The 21,824-nt window shown below is 35.5% G+C and overlaps 1 protein-coding gene across 2 annotated transcripts in view; it reads left to right on the top strand.

The window, feature by feature from the left end:
• Positions 1-19,844, top strand: part of ZNF385D (zinc finger protein 385D) — a 969,842-nt gene extending 949,998 nt beyond the window's left edge. For both annotated transcript variants that reach the window (XM_054482049.2, XM_054482050.2), the window contains 4 exons: positions 950-1,183; positions 12,522-12,700; positions 14,212-14,313; positions 16,823-19,844. In XM_054482049.2, the coding sequence (XP_054338024.1) occupies positions 950-1,183; positions 12,522-12,700; positions 14,212-14,313; positions 16,823-17,056 (749 nt within the window). In that variant the 3' untranslated portion in view covers positions 17,057-19,844. The remainder of the gene's footprint in view (positions 1-949; positions 1,184-12,521; positions 12,701-14,211; positions 14,314-16,822) is intronic.
• Positions 19,845-21,824: the final 1,980 nt, after the last annotated feature.

The raw sequence follows: 21,824 nt of genomic DNA on the forward strand, positions 1-21,824 counted from the left end.
TTGGCATATTTGGAAGGGGAGCTGTGCATACACAAGTAAAGTTAAGACAGGGTAGTTTTACTTTGGAGATTGATCTCTCCAGATTTAGCATCAGACTTTAGAGCCAGAAGGGTTGTAGAGTTACAGTGCATCAACATTTTCATGATCATTTAACTCTTAAAACAATGTGACAACAGCATGGTGTGGCCATCCTGTGAATTCCTTGTGAATAGTGGCTATTGACGTCTGAATACTTTTGCCACAAACTCCCTGCATACAGCTTGGTACAGGGCATTTGTTTAATAGATATGCTAAACTAGAATTCTTCTTCTTTTGATATTGATGATTTTTGTACCTTGTGTTGAATTGTAACTCTTTGCAAATAGAGCAAAGATTTTCTGAACTGTTGATCTGGTCAGAGCAATTATGGCATCAGGGTTCCAGTTTTTTGTTTTTTGTTTTTTGGTTTTTTTTTTTGCATAAGCATTTGCAAAAGGATCTGTACCTGTTTTTTAATTAAAAAAAGAAGCAATGAAAGAAAGAAGTAAAATAGACAAGTAGTAAAGAAAAATCAAAGTATCTTAAGAGCATTTATCTTCTATTTTGTTTAAAAATCTAGAAAAAGCCATTTAGAAATATGTATTGAGAGACTACAATATATTATAAATGTTGTTGTACTAAGACTATGTGTTAAGAAGAGAAATTTGTGGATGTTTACCCCATAGAATATTTTTAACTTGTATTTATGTTGATGTTCAAGAATCATCTGAAATTGTTATTTTAATACATGAAATTAAATATGGTCATCTATGTGAATTTTTTTATGAGGTGATTGATGCATCCTTGACAAACAGCAATTGCTAGCTGCTCTTATCATTATAAGCAGAATGCAATATTCATATACATTCCTGAATAGGGAAAGATAATACCATTGTTTTTCCCCCTTTTTTCTGTGTTATTTTGAATACAGACGGTACTGCAGGGACACCAGCAATATCAACGACGACAACTGTGGAAATCCGCAAAAGCAGTGTTATGACAACTGAGATCACCTCTAAAGTGGAAAAAAGCCCAATGACAGCCACTGGCAATAGCTCATGTCCTTCTATTGAGACTGAGGAAGAAAAGGCAAAACGGCTTCTTTACTGTTCGCTATGCAAGGTTGCTGTCAACTCTGCCTCGCAGCTGGAGGCGCACAACAGTGGTGAGATGCAGTGATTTCTTTTTTGTTTCAACAGCTCTGCAATTATCTTCCTCTGAATAGATTAGATCTTTTGCAGCAGGGGACAAAGGGGTGTAGGAAAACTGGCAACTATTACATGGAAATCATTAACCATTAAAAAATAAAAATGACAAGCAAAGTGTCATTTATGTAGGGGCAAGGGATGGTTTCCAGGGCTTGAAGGCCATAGTGTGTGTGTGTGTGTGTGTTATTAAACATTAGGAGATAAAATGAAATATAATCCTAAAATGTGTTTGCATTTATGATTTCTAGTTTATTTCCATGCATTTGCATCTAAATGACATTTTCTAAAACTGTACCCATAATATTGTCACAAAATGTGTAGTTGCATGACTCTAAGCACCTTTGGTTAAAACCCCTCTATTTTGATTTTTATGAAAAAATAATGTCATTTGGGCTAAATCTGTGGAACCTGGACAGTTAAACTTAAGAAAGTGTTTATTATGTGCCCATTCAGATGTGATTTCTAAATGTACTCTTTTTATTTACTCTTTCCAACAACTTTGCAGTAGCTTAAAAATGTTATTCTTTTCAATTGTTTGAGGCTCAGAGAAGGCACAGAACATAACCAATTAAGTGACAGAACTGTGATTTGAACCCAGATCTGTCTGACTTCAACACTAATTCTCATAGCAGGGAGGAAAATACTGGAATACTGACAAGCCAGGATAAAATGCTCTCCCAATATACCCATATATTTTGGTTCCATCTTGCTGCTCTGTATGTGTGTATATATATACCCCCTCATCTGTGTGTGTACACACACACACACACACACACACTCTCTCTCTCTCTCTCTCAAACAATGATCAGCTTTTCTCTAAAGACTGGATTCATTGCCAAGATCAACTTTTCTCAAAAAGACTGGTTTCGTTGCCAGGACTCTGTCAGCAACTATAATAGAAAAAGAATCATTTGTGAATCATACCCTGAGTTAATATTGCAGCTGTATGTTGAGTCATTGACCAGTCATTGTGCTGCACTGGTAATATTCAAGTGTTGACTTCAAGACTCTGAGGAGTAATAGCAGATGGAGAACAATTCCTTCAGCACATACCTTCCTCCAGCATATAATGTTAGTTGTAGTGAGAGAGTTCATGAGTTCAGGTACTAAGAAACACAGAAAAGTACCTGGCCTTAAGGCAGAATCTATACCTTGCAGATTTTCCATGTGTTTATTCATGCAAATACATTTCTTCTTGAATGCAAGATATTTGGGAGAGTATAAACATCATTGGCAGTCCATTTATTTCTCAAGAATCCTTGGTCATTCCACATAGTGACTGAGAAACACATTCATTTTGAGAAAGCATCAATTTTGAGAGATAAACACACCATGTCCTTTGAGACTAGAGTTTATTTATCAAGAATTTTGGTGGGGTGTGGTGGTTTACACCTGTAATCTCAACACTTTGGCAGCTGGGGTAGGAGAATCATTTGAGGCCAGGAATTTGAGACCAGCCTGGGCAACAAAGGGAGACCCCCATCTCCACAAAATATTATGAAAAAAAAATGTTAGCTGGGCATGGTGGCATGTGCCTGTAGTTGCAGCTACTCAGCAGGCTGAGGTGAGAGGATCTCTTGAACCTGGGAGGTTGAGGCTACAATGAGCCATGGTCGCGCCGCTGCACTCCAGCCTGGCTGACAGTGAGACCCTGTCTCAAAAAAAAAAAAAAAAAAATTGGGAGTTGTTCTTCTTGAATTCTTATTAGAAACATCAGATTAAGAAACAAAAAAGTAATTACTTGTCAAATTAAGGCAACATTTTTCCTATTTCACTTCCAGGTCCTTATCTCTACTTTGTGTGTCAAAATTACCCCAGAGCTTTAAAAATATATGTACCCAACTGCTATGCCCAGGGATTCTGATTATTATACCCAAGTCATGGGAAGCTGTAGTTTTTGGAGAAAAATAAATAAATAAAACTTCAGTGTTTTGCAGGCAGAGCTGAAAACTATGATAACAATCTTATCCAGGAGTTTAAGGAGGTGAAATGTGGCTGTCACCCTTTACTTGAATTCCCTTATAAGAGTGTTCTCTCTGAACCTTAGGCCTAATCGGTGGACTACAGCCACTCGCCTTCTTTCTAAGCTGCTCCTTGGGTTGCCTTTTCCCTGTATTTTCCCTCCTGCATCTGAGATCTTTTTCTGTTTGAAAAGAATCCACTCCAAAATCCTGGCCTAATGCTCATTTTAGAGCTCTCCTTAGACTTGCACTAGCAAGCTGTGTCAGGACTAAAGGTAGCAAGGAAAGAAGAAAAGACACATAAATAGATGCTGTTGGACCCCCTCTGTCCACCATTTTTGATCTTCAGATTCAGCTCTATTATTTGTAACTTGAACAGTGTTGGGAGGCTCACCATGTCTAGGATTTCCTCTAGATGTGGATAAATTTGAATGCAATCTTACCTGCACTAAACAACTGCCACATGCGTATTGGCTCCCTCTATATCTTCTCCCTAGGGTGTGGTATGGGGAAATCCAGGGAACAAAATAAAGATGAGAAGATCTAGAGATACCTGCTCTTCTGCCAGGAATACTAGCCACAGATGTAGGATTCGTCGTACGATCATTGTGGTGTGTTTCAGTTTGGACTCCCTCAAAAGCAGATTTGGAGACAAGGATTTGAGGGCAAATAGTTTCTTACGGAGGTGAAGGAGGTTAAGGGAGTGGGTAAAAGAAAGAGGGAAAGGAAGGGAGCCCAAACGGAATGCATGATGTAGCCAATTACCAAGTTGGACAATTGGGGCTGACCAAATGAAACTGTTAGACTTCAGGCCTGCACTCTGTTTCACTGTGTTAAACATAAAAACTTCTATTGGTCATGAAAAATGACAGAATTAAATTAATTCCGATTCTATTTCTTCATATTTATAATCACTGTGCTATCATTGTTAATTTATAACCTAATGTTTACATTTTTTTAAAAAAAGATGTAATACCATAGGGCTTAAATGCATGAACCGTGCCCTTAGTGAGCTCAAAGCATTTGGAACTGTTATGAACTTACTAATGACACAAAAACTTGTTACTGAATTTGTGTGTGTCTGGAGCTCATGTGGTGTCTATTTTAAGTAATAAAAATCTGCGAATTTAATATACACTAAATCTTAATAGTAACCACATTAATTGTTTAAAATATAGACTAACAAAATATTTTTTAGGGAGTAGACTTTTATCACTGGTGTTATTTAGAGTTGCCAGATCATAGTGCTGGTAGAAAGTAGTTTGCCTAGGCCGTTTAGTTCATTTAATTGTTGTTTTCTAAATTCTCTTTAAATATACCCCCTTATTGTCTGCATTCGGAGAAGACAGCAATCAATGCCCCACCTTTAGAACTCTACTGTCTCCTACACTTATCCCTGCCCCTCTAATAGTGCTTCAAAAACACTTCTCTGCTTTCTTTCAGAGCCAGATACTAGAAAGCCAGTGTTAAGATTGGATTGTATTTTCAGGGAACCAGGTTTGAAGGCCAATTCTGATCTGAAGCAGCCAGGCTGCAGGGTGGGGAAATGCTTCCCTTGCATCTGAATAATAGTTCTAAGTGTTTTTCTTGTTTTTCCCCTTTAGAAACACATTATATACATAAAATAGGGTCTGTAGCATTAAGTATAGAAATGTGCACCTATGAGGGGAAAGCCAATGATCTTTCAAAACATGTTTTTCAATCTTAGAAAATGCATTCTGAATTCTAAACAAATGACTACAGCCAAATTTTGGGAATGCAACTTCCATTAAGCACTATCAGTGGTATAGGACAGCAGAATGGACTAGAAGTGATAAGAGTTAAATTTTGCCCCCAGATATGCAGAGAACATTTCTATATGGACCTGGGCAAGCCAGTTGTCCTCTCTGGGCTTTTATATATATCTGTCTTTCTATCTCTCTTTCTCTTTCTCTGTTGCTAATGGAGTTAAGAAGCCATATTGGCATTTTTAAGGATCAAATATTATGTCGTGATTATTAGTATGACCACAGCCGGTGCTGGCATTATTTGGGGATCAATTGTGTTCTTTCATTCGCTTTCCCTTTGATTTTTCACTAGTGTGTAACCATTTGAAGTTGTAATTAATTGATATATATTCCATAAGATTGAAATACAGGATTTGAACAGAGGCATTCCTACTTTGATTTTTTTTTTTTTTAATTTGGAAAGGGAAGTACCTCTTTTGAGCTAACTAGTGGTGTTTACAACACAGTCTAAGAATTTTTTAAACACCTTAAGAGGACATAGTCTTTTAAAGAGATTTGGAAGCCCTTCCCTTGACTTATATGCTATAGATACAAATATTACAAAAGATGTGTTTTTCTTTTTCTTTAAAAAAATTTCCTCCCACAAAAAAAAATTCCCCCAAATATCCTAGTAGGTAGTGCCCTGCTTAGCTAATTTTGATGGTTTTCTCTGTATAATTTGAAAGAAAAAAAGAAAAAACCTTTGAGATCGTTTATAGTTAAAGCTCATTACTAATTTAGCAACATTGGATAATTTTTGCTAAACACATTCTAGTTTTTGTTTTATATCTCTAGACAGAGCTTATTCTATCCCCTCACCAAGTTTCAATATGCAGAAAAGATAGTTATCAAATGACAGACTTTACTAAATTTTAAAATGCTCAAAGGATTCTAAACTTTTGCCTTAACAAAAGCAACAATGTAAAAAAAGAAGGATGAGAAGATTGATTAAAATTTGTTGAGCAGATCAAAGTGTCAAGAATAATCCTTAAAACAATAAATGCATTTAATACATTTCAATAGAGCAGATAATTTCCTTTTTCAAAATAAATGAGGACATTGAAGCACAAAGAAACCTAAGCTCACACAGCTAATGGAGGCAAAATCTGTCCTGCACAATTCTAGAGCCTGAGCTCATAACTTTCTTTTTACAAATGAAAAAAAAGTTGTATTTGTTCATCAATCTGTATTGATATCTAACAGCCCAGTTAATTTTCCTTGATTATCTACTATGTGTTAGACACAGAGAATACAACCATGAGCAAGACCTAGTCATTGTCTTCAAGTCCATGTCTAATTGTGACTCTGTGTTCAGAAGTGAAATACATACTTGCTTCATGTGAAAAGCTCATTTAAGCCATTCAGCTGTGGTTAGTGTTCATGACCTTATTGCCATTAAGGCCCAAAGATTGTTTGCCACTTCTGTTCAACATCTTCTAGGGTAATGATAAGGCTTCCCTTTAATTGAAAATAAAGATAGAGACTTGTCTATCACAATTCTTCTGTTGTAACTTCTTTAAACTTTCTAGAAATGATGAAGAAAACAGCCTCATAACTCCCTGTGCTCCACCTGGCCATACAGGGCATATTTAAATATTGGAGCTGTACTATCTAAAATGGCAACCACAAGCCTCAGGTGGCTATTTAAATTGAAATTAATTGCCTGTCCCATTTCTCTGTTGTGGTGCCCTCATCTCAAGTGGTTAAGAGCTACACATGGGTAATGGCTACCATATTAGCCATACATTTGTATAGATATAGAATATTTTTATCATCACAGAAGTTTCTAGATACTAGAGCTATAATTCATAAATAATATGTTTGGGGGATTGTGATAGTAAATGATTTCAGGTATATTACCTAATAATAAGAATTATTATATCACTGTGAGCATTTAGGGTTTACTAATTTCACATTTTGGTGACTTCTCACTGATTAACAACCAGAATGAGTGACTTCAGAAATGTGTCAAGATGCATTTTCTGGCTATGTTGTTTTATATGACTATTCTTGTTAAATGAGGTTTCAAGTGCAAAACAGTGGAAAGTTCAACCTGGGTCATTTTTCCCATCTATGCCTCATATAAAATCACTGATATTTAAAACATTTCTGAAAGTATACATGTGAAAATGTGTTACTACTGAGGACTTGGAGCTTAAAGTTGATAGGTGGGTAGGCTTTTGCTTTTTACTTTATATGCTTTTGTGCTCTTTGAATTTTCTAGCAAGAACATCTGTTGCTTTAACAAAATAAAAAATAAATAAAACTAGTTTACACAAAAAGCAAACAAAAGCACTGTTTTTATAAATAAGACAGCATTATGTTGCAATTATACTATGGAAGTGTGATTAATTTGTCCATTTATTAATTGTTGCATGTTAATAAGTTTAAGACCTTTTCACTAGGCTTTCTTGGGGAATGGATATAAAAAGCAATGTGGTATTTTCCATGGCCTTAAGGAAGGGCCTTGTTTTTAAGGAGAAGAAATGGGTGCATATAAAGATTTTTCAGTGTGTGTCTAGAGAAGCAGGGGAGAGCCTTAGTGTTTTCTATAGTCACACTTTCAGGGCATTATGGATAAAAAAAGCTTTCTGGATGTCTGATATTTCTCTTCACAGGCTGGAATTTCAAGGCTTGCTGCTATATTGATTTCTTACATTTGTCTCCACTATCAGATAAGCTACGTGTTCTGCCCATTGGGTCCCTCAGCCTGCAGAGCTCTTCCCTGGGTTTCCTTTGGTCACAGAGTCCATTGTGCAGCTTGTCTCCTACCCCATTATGACTTCAGAGCTTTCCCTCCAGGGCCATTTCTGAAAAAAGCATGCTTATTTTTTCCCCTGTTTTAGACTTCTTGTTTTCTTTGTCTCTATTTTCACCTTTCCAAATTGGACTTTGGATATATTACTGGTAAATCAGCAAATTACTTTCAACCAAGGAACTAATAGAAATGATAGAATTTTTTTTCTTATTTGGGGCAATATTTAGTCACCTGATACCTAGATGCCATTCCAGGTGCCTAATGTTTGTTGATATTCTGATCATGTAAACCAAAGTTTTCTTCTTTAGGAAAAAATTAACATGGAAAATGCTACTATATAGGAGGTCAACATAATAAAAGGTTAACTTGATATTTAGAGATTTTTAAAAGAACACTTGGAGGCGTTTGATGCTAATTACACATTCCAGGTATGTAGATTTGAGAGAGCTTTCCTTCCATAGTACACACAAGAGTTATAATGCTATTATACCAAATATCATAAATAAACACCTTAGCAAAAAAAACAGCTTTGCATTTTGCTGTTTGTATGGAGACTGACCACTTTACTGCCCATTTATAAGCTGAATCATTGAACTTGTCAGTATGATGGTAACTAAATTATTGCTGGCAATTGTATGAGTTTGTTAAAAATCTAGTCAAATGCTATTAAATAGTATTTAATAGGTCTTCTGAAAAACTAAACTTAAAGGTATTCAAATTTATTTTAGAGAGGGGCAAATTTTTCAGACTATACCAACTAGATTTCCCTATAAAGTAAACCCCTCTGAAACTTTCTTTGTAATTTTTAGAAAATAATTTGGCACTTTGAATCGAGAGACTTAAAAATAGTTATATTCTTTGTCCCTATAATACCACTTATGAAAAGCTATCCCAAGGAAACAATCAAAAATGTGATAAAAGATTTAATGAGTAGGATGCTCATTACAACATAATTATATAGGGAAATAAAGGGAAATAATACAAATGTCTAATATTAGATAATGGTTAAATATATCATCTCTATGTATTATAAGTCTATGCTGTCATTAAAAATCATGTGCATTTCTAAAAGTATATATATAATTTCACAGGAATTTTATGCAAAGCCACTTTAGCTAACTTATCCCAACTTTTTAAAATGCACATGTACAAATAGAATATAAAAGACTGGTACATGATAACTATTATCAATATTTTGATATACCTCTAGTTGGTGGAATTAGGGGGTTTTTTTCTTAAAATTTTTTTTAATTTCTCTTATGACCTAATAAATGATTTCTAATGTATGATTTATTTAATTTTTTAGTCATTTGCCAGTTTTCTTGTTTACCTATCTTTCGTTTATGCCAGTACCAAACTTGAAAGCCAGCTAAAAAGAGGAATTGTAAGAATGATGGGAAACGAACGGGAAGTCTAGCCCCTTGCCCCCATATTAACTTGATTTTAAGCGTACTATGTATCTTTTCCCCAAATACTCCAAAACAAACAATTAAGCAGAAAGCAAAAAGCAAAAAAAAAAAAAAAAAAAAAAAAAAAGGTAGGATTTCTTGGAGCCTTATGCCGTGCTAAATTTAGACTGTGGTTGGAGTATGATTTCACCTTTCAGAAATCATGAAGCTTCAAGTGAAGGTATTTGTCAGTGCCAGCCTTTTAAAAGTGATAAAAGAAAAATAGTCCACTTAGCTCCTTGCAGAGTCTCTCCTCAGAGGAAGGAATGTAGTGCAGAAGTAGACTTATGAGTGCCTAGCTGAGTCATCACAAAAGAAGGGACAGCCTTGCAAGATGTTTACATGATGTTGAAACCAGAGGAGACCACCGGCCACACAGAGCCATATACTTGGAAAGTGTCACCATTCGTGGCACTCTGCTCAGCAAAAAAAAAAAAAGCATTATGAGAAAAAGCAGGGGGTGGGGGTGGGGGGATGGAAGGAGAATTGTAGACTCAAATTCCAAGTTTAGAAAAGACAGTATTAACAAAATAGAAAATTAAAGATTTGTGTGTAACAGAATTCAGGTGGCTTAGAAATTCTTAGTGGATTTCTAAGGAACTTAGTTAGCTAGAAATCTACTTTCTTTCTGCCAGGGACTTCAAGTAATGCTTGCTTTGTGACCACGAGCTAGTAACTTAGTCTTTCTGAGTCTCAGTTTATTATCTCCTAAATGGGGATAATAATAGCACCCAGCTCATAGGGTAGCTGTGAGCAGGTAAAAAATTTAGCACAGTATCTGAAACATATTACAGATTTAATACAAAGGGGTTCTTCTAATATCAATTATGTTTATATTATTAATGCACATTTTATCTCATAAATTAAAATGCTTTATAATTAAGAATACATTTTCCTAAATTTTAGCTGTATTTGGAGGAAATACAGCTACACTTACTGCCTACTCAAGCTTTAAGATCTTATAAAACTATCTAATAGTTATTGAATTATGATTGACAATATGTTACTAAATGTATGAGGTTACACTGTTTAAAAGTTCTACTCCATTTACTGGTGAATAGTAACCCTAGACTCAATAGCTATTAGTTGAAGTTCCCTTCCCCAATGTTGCCACATTTTTAATCATATGTATACCTGTGTGTGTGTGTGCATGTGCATGTGTGTGTAAGCGTATGTTTATAAGGTAGGGGTATATTTAATTGTCCTATCTTTTCTAGCTTCTATGGAGAGACTATACTTAAATAATAATTCTAACAACCCAATGACTTTCTGAAAAGATGGGTATTTCTAAAATGTTCACATATGTCCCATTTCTATTCTTCCTCTAGAAACATGACATAGATGGGTCTTAGCTTGCCAAAGATATTCTGAGAAGCACCATATTTTCTGAATCTTTGCCTGCCATTGCTAAGCCCTACTATTGGGGCCAAATCTCTTAAATTTTGCATTATCTCCTGAATACTTAATACTCAATGCTGAGACAAGCCACCTGTGTCTGGCTTTTTTCTCTTCCCAATCAACATAAACTACTTAAATATTATTGAATAGGTTAAAATAGTATTTGGACCCATTCAGCTTCCACCTATGAAACACCAGCTACCAATCACAGATGATATTAACCAAAAGTGAATTTGGAATGCCTCAAGAAAATCAGGATGAGAGTCAATCTCCTACTAACTTCTTAGGCATTCGTAAACTAAACTAGCCCTACTAATGCTTCTCAGTGTCACTGAAGAAGCTGCATAGAAAAAAAAATTTTTGTATAAAATCATCTGTTAGGATAAAAAAGTTTTCATAATCATCTACATATTTTGTTTCTTGCTCCCTAGGACTTTTTTTTCTTTGCCCTCCTCCCACTTATGTCATCTTCAGCTCCCACTTATGTCATTTGCAGCTGCAGTGGAAAGCATTTGTGCTCACTATATTGCAAAGGAGGTGACTGAAATAAGCTCTCGTGAAGCATCACAGTCATTACACTGGAGCAGTTCTCTGGTTCCACGTTTCAATTCGTCCTATCTTCCTGCGAGATACTGACTTTTTCCTTTCTCTAATGTGTTGAAATATGAACATTTTAATAAAAATGGAAAAGAATATGGATATTTAAAATAGGCCATCTAGGTTGTAAGAATGAATACTTTTTACATTGGACTCAGTAAAAAGTAATCATTTTGAAGAAGGGAAACATGTAGCTAGAAACCTGTTTATTTATTGTCCCTTACTTAATATAATGTGATCTGCAGTGACCTCGAGTGCCCTTCACAATATATTTTCTTCATTAACATTTAGTAGTTCTGGGAAGCTGGCCTGTAACTCAGAAGTTAGGAATCATTTCTTTAATGGTTGCAGAATGTACAATCTAATCCATTCAAGTAGGCAGGGGAAACTACTACCAAATATTTCTAAAATCAGAATGGCAGAAAGAACACAAATGATTATAAAAGAAAATGTCACAGAAAAAACACATGACTAAGTGAAAAAAATGAAGAATACTTATCAACTCTAAAAAAAAAAGAAATTTTGTGCAAAATTTTCAGAGAAAACTGCCATTATGAACAGTATGTAACTACAGTGATCTCAAGAAAACAAAACACAAATGGGTTGTTAACGGTTGACAATTAGAGTTACATGAATGATGTGTGAAGGCCTGAAGATGTTATTTGTTTATTAAAAGGAAGCAGTTATCCATCGTGCATATGCTTGGGTTATGAGTCCACCCCTCATCTTCTTGGTCATTTGTTTACATAGCCCACCTGTGTGGGCTTTACTATTCTAATATGGATTTGTTTTTCAGTCATTAAGCTCTTTATACTATTACTCTCTCTTTGAACCTAAAATACATAGCCACGAAAGCTTGTTTGTATTCTGTTTAGAAAGTGGGTATTTAATTAGTGCCACTTCTATAAACACACCATGTTTAAACTGATTACACTTGTTACACATCACCTCCAGCTATACCTTTAGCAACTAAATGACTCTTCCTCATCAGGTGTCATTTATGTCTTGTTAGTATCAAGAGGAAATGAAATGAAGTCACACCCATTTAATTTCCCCTCAGGACTCTAAAGTTTAGTTACTATACTAACGGTGCTTGTTTGTAATGTGGAGCATTAGAAAAAAATGAATAATTTAATAACATTATATAAAGTGATGAAAGCACATTGTTACAGTCTGCTGTATCATGTATATACTTCTGCCCATAATGCCAGGAAAAACTGCACTAAAATGAGGCATCAGATTTTGTTATTGTACTGTTTCTTAAAGGTATATACTAGCTAAGATTTTTTTTCCTCCCATCCTACCTCCTTCTCTCCCTCCCTTCTTTCCTCCCTCCTTTCCTTCCTTCATTTCAATATTCCTGACAGGTACTAAGCACAAAACCATGCTAGAAGCCCGGAATGGAAGTGGCACTATCAAAGCCTTTCCTAGGGCAGGAGTGAAAGGCAAAGGACCTGTTAATAAAGGAAACACAGGCCTCCAAAATAAAACATTTCACTGTGAAATCTGTGATGTGCACGTCAACTCGGAAACACAACTTAAACAGGTAAGCAGCACGTATTCTAGGAATGAAAACCAACAAGGGACAGCCTTATAAGCAGGATGTGTGTGCTTCCTTCTTTTTTATTTCTGTCTTTCTGTCCCATCCACCCATCTATTCATCCATCCCTCCGTCTGCCCATCTGTTAACCCACTTATCTTCCCTTCACTGTTCTGATTTATTTATGCTTATTTTAGTTGCTTGAGGAAATACTAAAATGTAATAGATTCTAGAAACTTTCAGAAATTGTTGGCAGTGAGTTTTTACTATTCTTGTATATGAAGAGTGGGTGGAAAAGGGATATCAGATCTTTTCTCTACCAGATTTTCCACTCAAAAGTGTTGATTTTCTTTAAAGGTCAACTTGCAGTATTCCATTTTTATTTGTTTAGATATTTACGTGCTACAACTAGTTTTATACTGAGCTATTCTTTTATTTTATGTGTTTTATTATATGTTGTTGTTCTGTATGTTTAGATCTTGCAGCCACCTGCAAAAGGGATGACTAATCATGTTGTACTCATTTTTACCATGAATAGTCTTCCAAAGAGATCATTTATACATTGCCAGCTAAAGGTCCAGCCCTCATGTTGTATTTTTATATATATGTACAATATTTTGCTGATTTTATGCACCTTAGTTATTTATCTTTAGAATTTAAGGGTTTGACATTTGACTGTACAAATGTGAGGATAAACATTAGTATGGAAATAAATTCATTCGTTCCTGGGCATCTTTGTTTATTTGCATGTAAAATTCCTTTAGACATTTGTTTCCTTTGTAAATGTTTTTCAAAAAAAAAAAAAAAAGAGAGATGTGTGCAGTGATAAGAAGAAAAGCTAGGGAAAAAAAAGACACTACTATTTGTTTAAAAATACACTAAAATAGGCTGGGCGCAGTGGCTCACGCCTGTAATCTCAGCACTTTGGGAGGCTGAGGCAGGTGTATCAAGAGGTCAAGAGTTCAAGACCAGCCTGGCCAAGATGGTGAAACCCCATCTCTACTAAAAATACAAAGAATTAGCCGGGCATGGTGGTGGGCACCTGTAATCTCAGCTACTTGGGAGGCTGAGGCAGAGAATTGCTTGAACCTGGGAGGTGGAGGTTGCAGTTAGCTGAGATCGCGCCACTGCACTCCAGCCTGGGTAGCAGAGTAAGACTCCATCTCAAAAAAAAAAAAAAAAAATATATATATATATATACACACACACACATATATACACATATATACATACATATATATGTATATATACATACATATATACATATATACATACATATATACATATATACATACATATATACATATATATACACATACATATATATATATGGATAGCATAAAAATATATATCCTCAAGGCATCAGAATCTCAGGACAAAAGTGCATGATCTTTTATTTTTGTCTTTCTGAAACTTGCATGAAATAATGAATATCTTTCCCCAGGTTAAAACAATATTTGTGAGAGGTTTTTGGAGATGATTTTTTTAAAGCTGTCATTTTAAATTACTTTTAATAGCACATTAGCAGTAGAAGGCACAAAGACAGAGCTGCTGGGAAGCCCCCGAAACCTAAATACAGTCCTTACAACAAACTACAGAAGACAGCACATCCACTGGGGGTGAGTGTCATTTTGCAAGGGTCCAGCCTCTATTCCCAAATGGAATTATTGGTTTCTTGATTTGTTCTGGCATTTTGCCACCTTTAACCACAGCCCAGTACCTTTTACCTTTTTGAGTTGAGCTCAGGTTTATCATAGATCATAGGGAAAAGAGAAAAACCACACTCTTTTGAGTCAAGTAAGTAATCCCATGAAATCTGGTCTTGATGTAAGTTAGTACTTTTGGAAAGAAGGTCAGGAAAAAACAAATTCATGTATATCTTTTTAAATATGTTTAAGAGACAAAGTATTGGTATTATTGGTATCCTCAACAATTTTGGATTTTGAATAACAGTCAAGGACATTCCATAAAACCCAGGAAATATTTTGTAGGAATTTCCTCTCCCCATGACTGCAAATAAGCTTTTTATATTGCTAAGTATACTATTATAATGTCCTGACCTGGATATTTTGGTAGGACTTTAGAGGAAACCTGTGAAACCTCCTGACATTGTAGATGAATATTGATGAACATGTATATTATTTTGTTTTGTTAGTTTGTTTCTGGTTGAAGTGACCATAGCTTTCATCAGAGAGACTCAGAGCTCAATGAAAAGTTAAGAACAACTGTTCTATAAGCTAAATTGTGCATTTTGAAACATTTATTCAAAATAGATCTTATTACTATTTGATGCTATTATGTGCTGCTGACACATGAAAACATAAATAAAGGAAAAATGCAATTATCTATTATGAGACCCCAGTACAAGCTGTCCTGTTAGTTTAGTAGCATTGCCCATTTTTGTTCAAATGAAGTTATTTTAATTTTGTATCCTGAAACTTTGCTGAAGTTGTTTATGAGCTTAAGGATCTTTTGGGCCAAGACCATAGATTTTTCTAGATATAGGATCATTTTGTCTGCAAACAAGGATAGTTTGACTTTTTCTCTTCCTATCTGGATTCCCTTTATGTTCTTCTCTTGCCCAATTGCCCTGGCCAGGACTTCCAATACTATGTTGAATAGGAGTGGTGAGAGAGGACACCTTGTGTTGTGCCGATTTTCAAGGGTAATGCTTCCAACTTTTGCCCATACAGTATGATGTTGGTTGTGGGTTTGTCATACATGGCTCTTATTATTTTGAGATGTGTTCCCTCATTACATGGTTTATTGAGAGTTTTATCATGAAGGGGTGTTGAATTTTATTGAAAGCCTTTTCTGCATCTATTGAGATAATCATGTGTTTTTGCCTTTAGTTCTGTTTACATGATGAATCACAATTATTGGTTTGCATATGTTGAACCAACCTCTCATCCCAGAGATAAAGCCAAATTGATTGTGGTGGATAAGCTTTTTGATGTGCTGCTGGATTTGGTTTACCAGTATTTTGTTGAGTTTTGCATCGATGTTCATCAAGGATATTGGCCTGAAGTTTTGTTTTTTTGTTGTGTCTCTGCCAGGTTTTGGTATCAGGATGATGCTGGCCTCATAGAATGAGTTAGGGAGAAGTTCCTTCTCAATTTTGGGAGATGAAATAATCTGTACAGCAAGGCATGACACATGTTTACCTATATAACAAACCTGTATATGTACCCTTGAACTTAAAATAAAAGTTTAAAAAAGTGAAGTTACTTTACTTCTCTGTAAAGACATAACTTTAGCTGCATTGGGAGGTGAAGAATTCTGCACAGTGCTTCAGCACCACTAGTCATAACCCTGAATGCTATCTCTGGCCAGCATAGATGCAGCTTTTGACAATCAAGTGAATGGTTCTTAAATAAACAGAGTAGTCAAAATTGTGTTGCTATTAGTATACAAACCCTCCTTCCTCACTATCACTATGTTACTGACTCCACAAATGGGAACACTCTCTCAGTGAGAACAGGTATTTTATTGATGTTGCTAGCCAGAGAATGAACTGGCTGTGTAGAGAAGGATTGAGAAAATGTGGTTACCATTTGCACAAAGAAAAAGTGGAACGTGTCAAAATTTAGGGGAGAAAAGGTATTTTTGGTTGTTTCTTAAATTTCTCAATGGAAAGTGGAATTTTATTGTTTTTATTTATTTTGAATAGTACCTCATACAATTGGAAACAACATTCTCTATATAACCCAGGTTACACACTTGGATAGTCGAATGGCATTTGACAGCATTAAAAATCTCTTTAGAAATATGTGCTCTTTAGTAGTTAATGTATGTGTAAAGGGTGATAAAAATATTCTATATTTTCTCATGATGAATACTTTCCTCTGAAAGTATAATTTTCAACAAACATAAAATAAAATAAGGTTGCTGAGTACTTTTCTGGAAAACTTTTCAAGCATTCCTGGTTGGCCCTTTTCAGGTATCTTCCAACTCTTCCAAAGGGAAAATGTTCTATACTTCCCATTTTCTTTGTTGTCAGTTCACAAGTGTGAAGCTTTTTTCTTTATAGTTGTTTACTGCTCTATTTTAAAAGCTCCCTGCTATTTTGGGTTTTAAGTACAAATTCCAAAACTGTTGTTCTTTTACAATATTTTTTCTCCCTTGCAGGTAAAATTAGTATTCTCAAAAGAACCTTCAAAGCCATTGGCTCCACGAATTCTACCAAATCCTCTAGCAGCTGCAGCAGCCGCAGCAGCAGTGGCAGTGAGTTCCCCCTTCAGTCTTCGAACTGCTCCAGCAGCAACACTGTTCCAGACTTCTGCGCTTCCTCCAGCACTCCTGCGGCCAGCTCCTGGACCCATTCGGACCGCCCACACTCCTGTGCTGTTTGCTCCTTACTAAATTCCAAATAGGAGTAATTGTACTGCAATAATTTTTCAAAAAACAAAAAACAAACAAAAGAGAACTATGCAGTGTTTATTTATAGTTTAAAGTATATCTGAAGAGCCAGGACTTTTGATAGTGAATTGAAAAGGTTATAAAAAAGGGGGGGAGGTTTGGGGGTGGGAGGGAGGGAGTGGTATTTTCTCCAAATTAAAGCATTCCTCTTGAACGTTGATTGTTTTAGAAGTGATCTCCAGCATTGATTTGTAGTGGTATCTAGAACTTCTGAAGCCTCTGTGACTGTGCTTTTGGGCACCTATTTCCCTCTGCATTGTCTTTCCTGCTTTATGAAACAACTATACATTGTCTAAGGGCATTAACTGGTTCCAATGTATATAAAATAATTTACTCTGTAGATTAAAATCATACAAAAAAGGAAAAAAACAAAAACAAAAGCAACACTGTGAATAGTACTACCCGTGCTGGTCCTCTTGCTATGACAGCAATTACTGGGTATTTATCCCAACAAAAGTAGATACAGTAGATGTCTTGTAAAACAATAGTGCTGTGTCTCAATCTATGCCACTAGGTTTTAAAGAATTGCAAAGGTAGAATGAAAAACTATTTCATACCAATAAGCAGTCAAAAAATAAACATACACCAGATGGTGTCATGGAGGTCTCCCTGGTCAGCATTCTCCCCTCCTATATAGCTTGAAGATATAACAGGGCTAAGCTTAGAGATGGGGGAGGCATTAATAAAGGTGATTTTTTATGAAGTCGTAACTTCCCACCCTGAAGATATATTGCTGGAAACAGGGAAGTGTTTATAATGAACCTATATCTGAAAACAGATAAACCCATGCATCATGGGTGTTAAGAAAGAAATCAGTACAACTCTTCTGTTTCAAGGATGAAGGATCATAACCTAGAATGATAATGCAAAGTAAAGATCTTTCATTTAGTACATATCCAGTAAAAACAGAGAATGTTGCATCTCTGCAGTATCCCCTTTATATCATACCAGTAGGGTTGTTTCTTAGGCAAGGTTTCTGCTTTAAGTATGATGGCAGAATTAAGCATTAGCTATTTTTATGAGTTCTTCTTGTTTTTTTAGATTTCCTGCTGACATGATATAAACAATTAATATATATTTAAATGTTAATAACAACAGGAAATATGAATCTGAGTTAATTGCACACCAATGACATAGTGTTAAAAAATACTGGTAAGTTCCACTCGACAATTATTTCTCCAGTGGAGTTGTGAAATACTGACAGCCTTTGAGATTCACCATCAGGCTGAAAGAAGTTGATGTTTTACCTTTAAAACAAGATTTATCAGGGGTATATATAAATATATGTATATTGTATATATGTTAGAAAGATTAAGAGAATAAGTTATAAAAAGAAAAAAATCTATATAAAATAATTATATAACCATCCAGTGTTACATGTTATCATTAAATTGGTAACAAATGGCATAAAAATAGCTGTGCCTTTAATTTGTGATAAAGGCTATTTGCTTTTTCCCATAGAAAGCTGACATATGCCTATCAAAATGGTGGGGTTTGATGCAGCCAGTCTGTTGCATTAATAGGAACAATGACACTCAAACTAGAATAATGACAAAACATACATGATTTAGGTTTAGAGAAAAAACTATTTTTGAAAAGGTTTTGTAAAGACTATTTAAAAATATAGGGAAGGATTGGGTGTGGCCTTCCTGAAACTGCTCTCAAAGTGTTGTAACCCTTGGAGAGGTATAAAGAATCAAGAGGAAACCATTTGAGACATAGGTGTTTAGCACTTATCATTTTATATTTAAGAAACACCCATAGCGTGCTTGGTGCTCAACATTAAACATGGTTTTTTGGAGTTCTCCACCATCTAGCTATAGAAATTTGTCATATAAATGAATCTTTAAAGCAGTTGGCTTTATATATCTTTTGTTAACCAACCAAAACAAAAACAAAAAAAAGAAGGAAGGAAGGAAGGAAGGAAGAATGGAAGGAAGGAAGGAAGAAAGGAAGGAAGGAAGGAAGGAAGGAAGGAAGGAAAGGGGAAGGGGAAGGGAAGGAAAAAAAGGAAGGAATAAGGGAAGATAATGTGTTCCATAAGTATTCTGGTAGAAAGAATTTCAAACCATGCTTCCCTGGTTAAATATATTGATTAGCATTAAAATTTGTTTTGAAAGTATCTGGTGATTTTGCATTTACCAGCATCTCTATTCTCTAGTTTTAGCAAGTGTTTCCTTTTTCACCTACAGACCCTGGTAGTTCAGCCAGGTGGATAGTTGCCCATAAGTCTGTTGTTTGGGGCTCTGTCTGTATCCCATGTGACCAGCTTCTAACCATTTTGAACTTTAGTTTCCCTTTTCTGTTATGTCAAATATTTTGATTTTCCATAATCATCCTGAGTCCCTATCCAACAATCTTTAAAAATGATACAGCCTCACTTTCTGTTAGAGAACTTAGTGTTAATTAATGCAGTCTCACTAAAACGTGCTTTTGCTGTTCTTCCCCATTTTCACCAAAGTGAATGAGCCAGTCCACTAGAAATCGGGGCCTATGGGATACACAGTGTCCTGGGTCACAAGGCATTACTGTCTTTAATGATTTGCTGGGAACAAACAAATCAGCCATATTTTCTCCATCAGCCATATGAGAAATCTCAGAAATACCTGGATCCCTTCTGCCTCACTTTGCTATGGAACCATTTTTGTTTAAATGGTCTTTTAAATTGGAGTTGTAAGCATCAGTTGTCTTTTATTCACTACCTAATAAAGGATGAAGCCTAACCACAGAACTTACAGTGGATTCTCTGTGAGTTGTTTCCCCCACACTCCATATATTTACCAATACCAGAGTAACATCCATTATAGTTCAGGCTGCCATAGAACTGTATCTTTTCCCTTAGGGAACTTTTTTCATGAATAAAGATCCACAATTTAGATTGGTCAGCAGTGTGCTGTGAAAATCCCTGAGGGTGGTCTGACTTTATGGTTACACATTCCTTCCCATGCATCACACCATGGCAAGGAAAGTGATAGAGAAAGCAGCTCTGATTCATTTGAAACAAATATAAATGCATTGCAGAAGCCAAATGCCTCTGGAAAAAGCATTGTTGCACCTCAACCAGATCATCCAGACAAATGGGAAACAGTCATTGGGGAGGTACTGTATTTCTCTTACGAGAAAACAGGCGATTACATATGATAAACTGCTCCTCTCACTGGACCTAAACTTTGAAGAGTACTTGTTTTATTCACATAAGCAAACATACTTGGCTTTTGGCAATTTATATCACCCCTGCCTCATTTGAAAGGATTTCTATCTTTAGGTACTATTGGGCTTCTCCTGATCTATTGCAGTAATTCACTGCCATTATCATCAGAGATGAAATTTGGTTTTTCTAAAGGTGCTACATATTTTGTTGCCAAGAAACTAGTTAGCAAAGGAGTATTTATATGTATTTGAAAATTAAAAGAGCAGGAAATCATGAAATACTAAGAATTAAAAGGCAGTAGAAGTTTCAAAACAGAATCAAAGTGGCTGTGCCTATTTGAGTTTCTAAGGCACAAACCAACACATAGACATGAGCAATAAATATCACTAATTACAATTAAATTTTAAATTAATATCTTTGTCTTTGTACCAGTGTAATGTTTCAATTGTTCTGAAGAAATCAGATCACAAAGCTAAAAGATAACTGAAGTGGTATATAGGACTGTTTCTTTAGATCTGAATTGAAGTAGAAAATTACCTTTCTATACATAAGCATGGATGACATTGTATTAATAACTTTATTCACCCAAAAGCAGCATGAAGTGGTGGAAAAAGCAATGAGGAGCCTTAGAGTAGCCAGAGTCTATTGTAGACTTTGTCCCTGACCAACAGGGTAACTTAAATAGTCAACTAATAATGCCTTGTCCTTAACTTCTTCATCAGTAAAATGGATGATGGTGATTAATAGCTAAGCTGGTTTAATATATCAGCACTAGAGGGGCATTGCTTTTATCCTCTCAGGAATAAAAATTCTTTATTCGAGCGACCTATGCAGCTACTCACATACTTGCATATTTCCAGAAAAATATTCTGTATTCCTTCCATCCTGAGTGTAAACCACATTGTAGGTCATTCATATGCTCAACCAGAATGTACATTTCACCAATATTGGAGTAGTTGCTAATTCACTTAGTACTCACTTATTATGACTGCACTTATGCCAACATCATGTAAAATATGCTACTTCTATTTTCCCAGTCAAGAATGTAATAAATTCTGAACAAAACCAACCCTGAAAAAGGCAATAGACAGCTGGCAGTGGGGGTGTGGAAGGGAACAGCAATTTAAATGCATCATCCTTATTTCTTTTGTTGCACTTTCTCTCTTCAATAGGAAGGGGTCCCGACTAAGCCATAACTAATTCTGTCCTGCGTTTGCATGTTTTTTAAGTAATGGTTGCCTTATTAAGACCATTTCTTCCACAGACAAGTATATCAGTTATGCACTCTTGTCATTGTTACAGGAATTATTTAAACTGAGTCCTAACAGTGAAAGTTTTACCTGACTTTTGCTGATTTTTTTTTCTTTCTACATGGGGAGATTTATCTCTGGAGCATCTCTTGTGTTTTTGTATGGTTTGCTTCAGTAACTAGAGAGGCTACTATCAGGAAGTGAAATGGATCATTTCTATGGTAGGTCTCCATTGCCTACATACTATTTCTGAGAGTGGTATCAGGGTGTCCAATGAAAGATGGATATGTTGACATGTCATGCTCATGTT

This window comes from Pongo pygmaeus, chromosome 2, assembly GCF_028885625.2.
Source record: "Pongo pygmaeus isolate AG05252 chromosome 2, NHGRI_mPonPyg2-v2.0_pri, whole genome shotgun sequence".
NCBI lineage: Eukaryota > Metazoa > Chordata > Mammalia > Primates > Hominidae > Pongo > Pongo pygmaeus.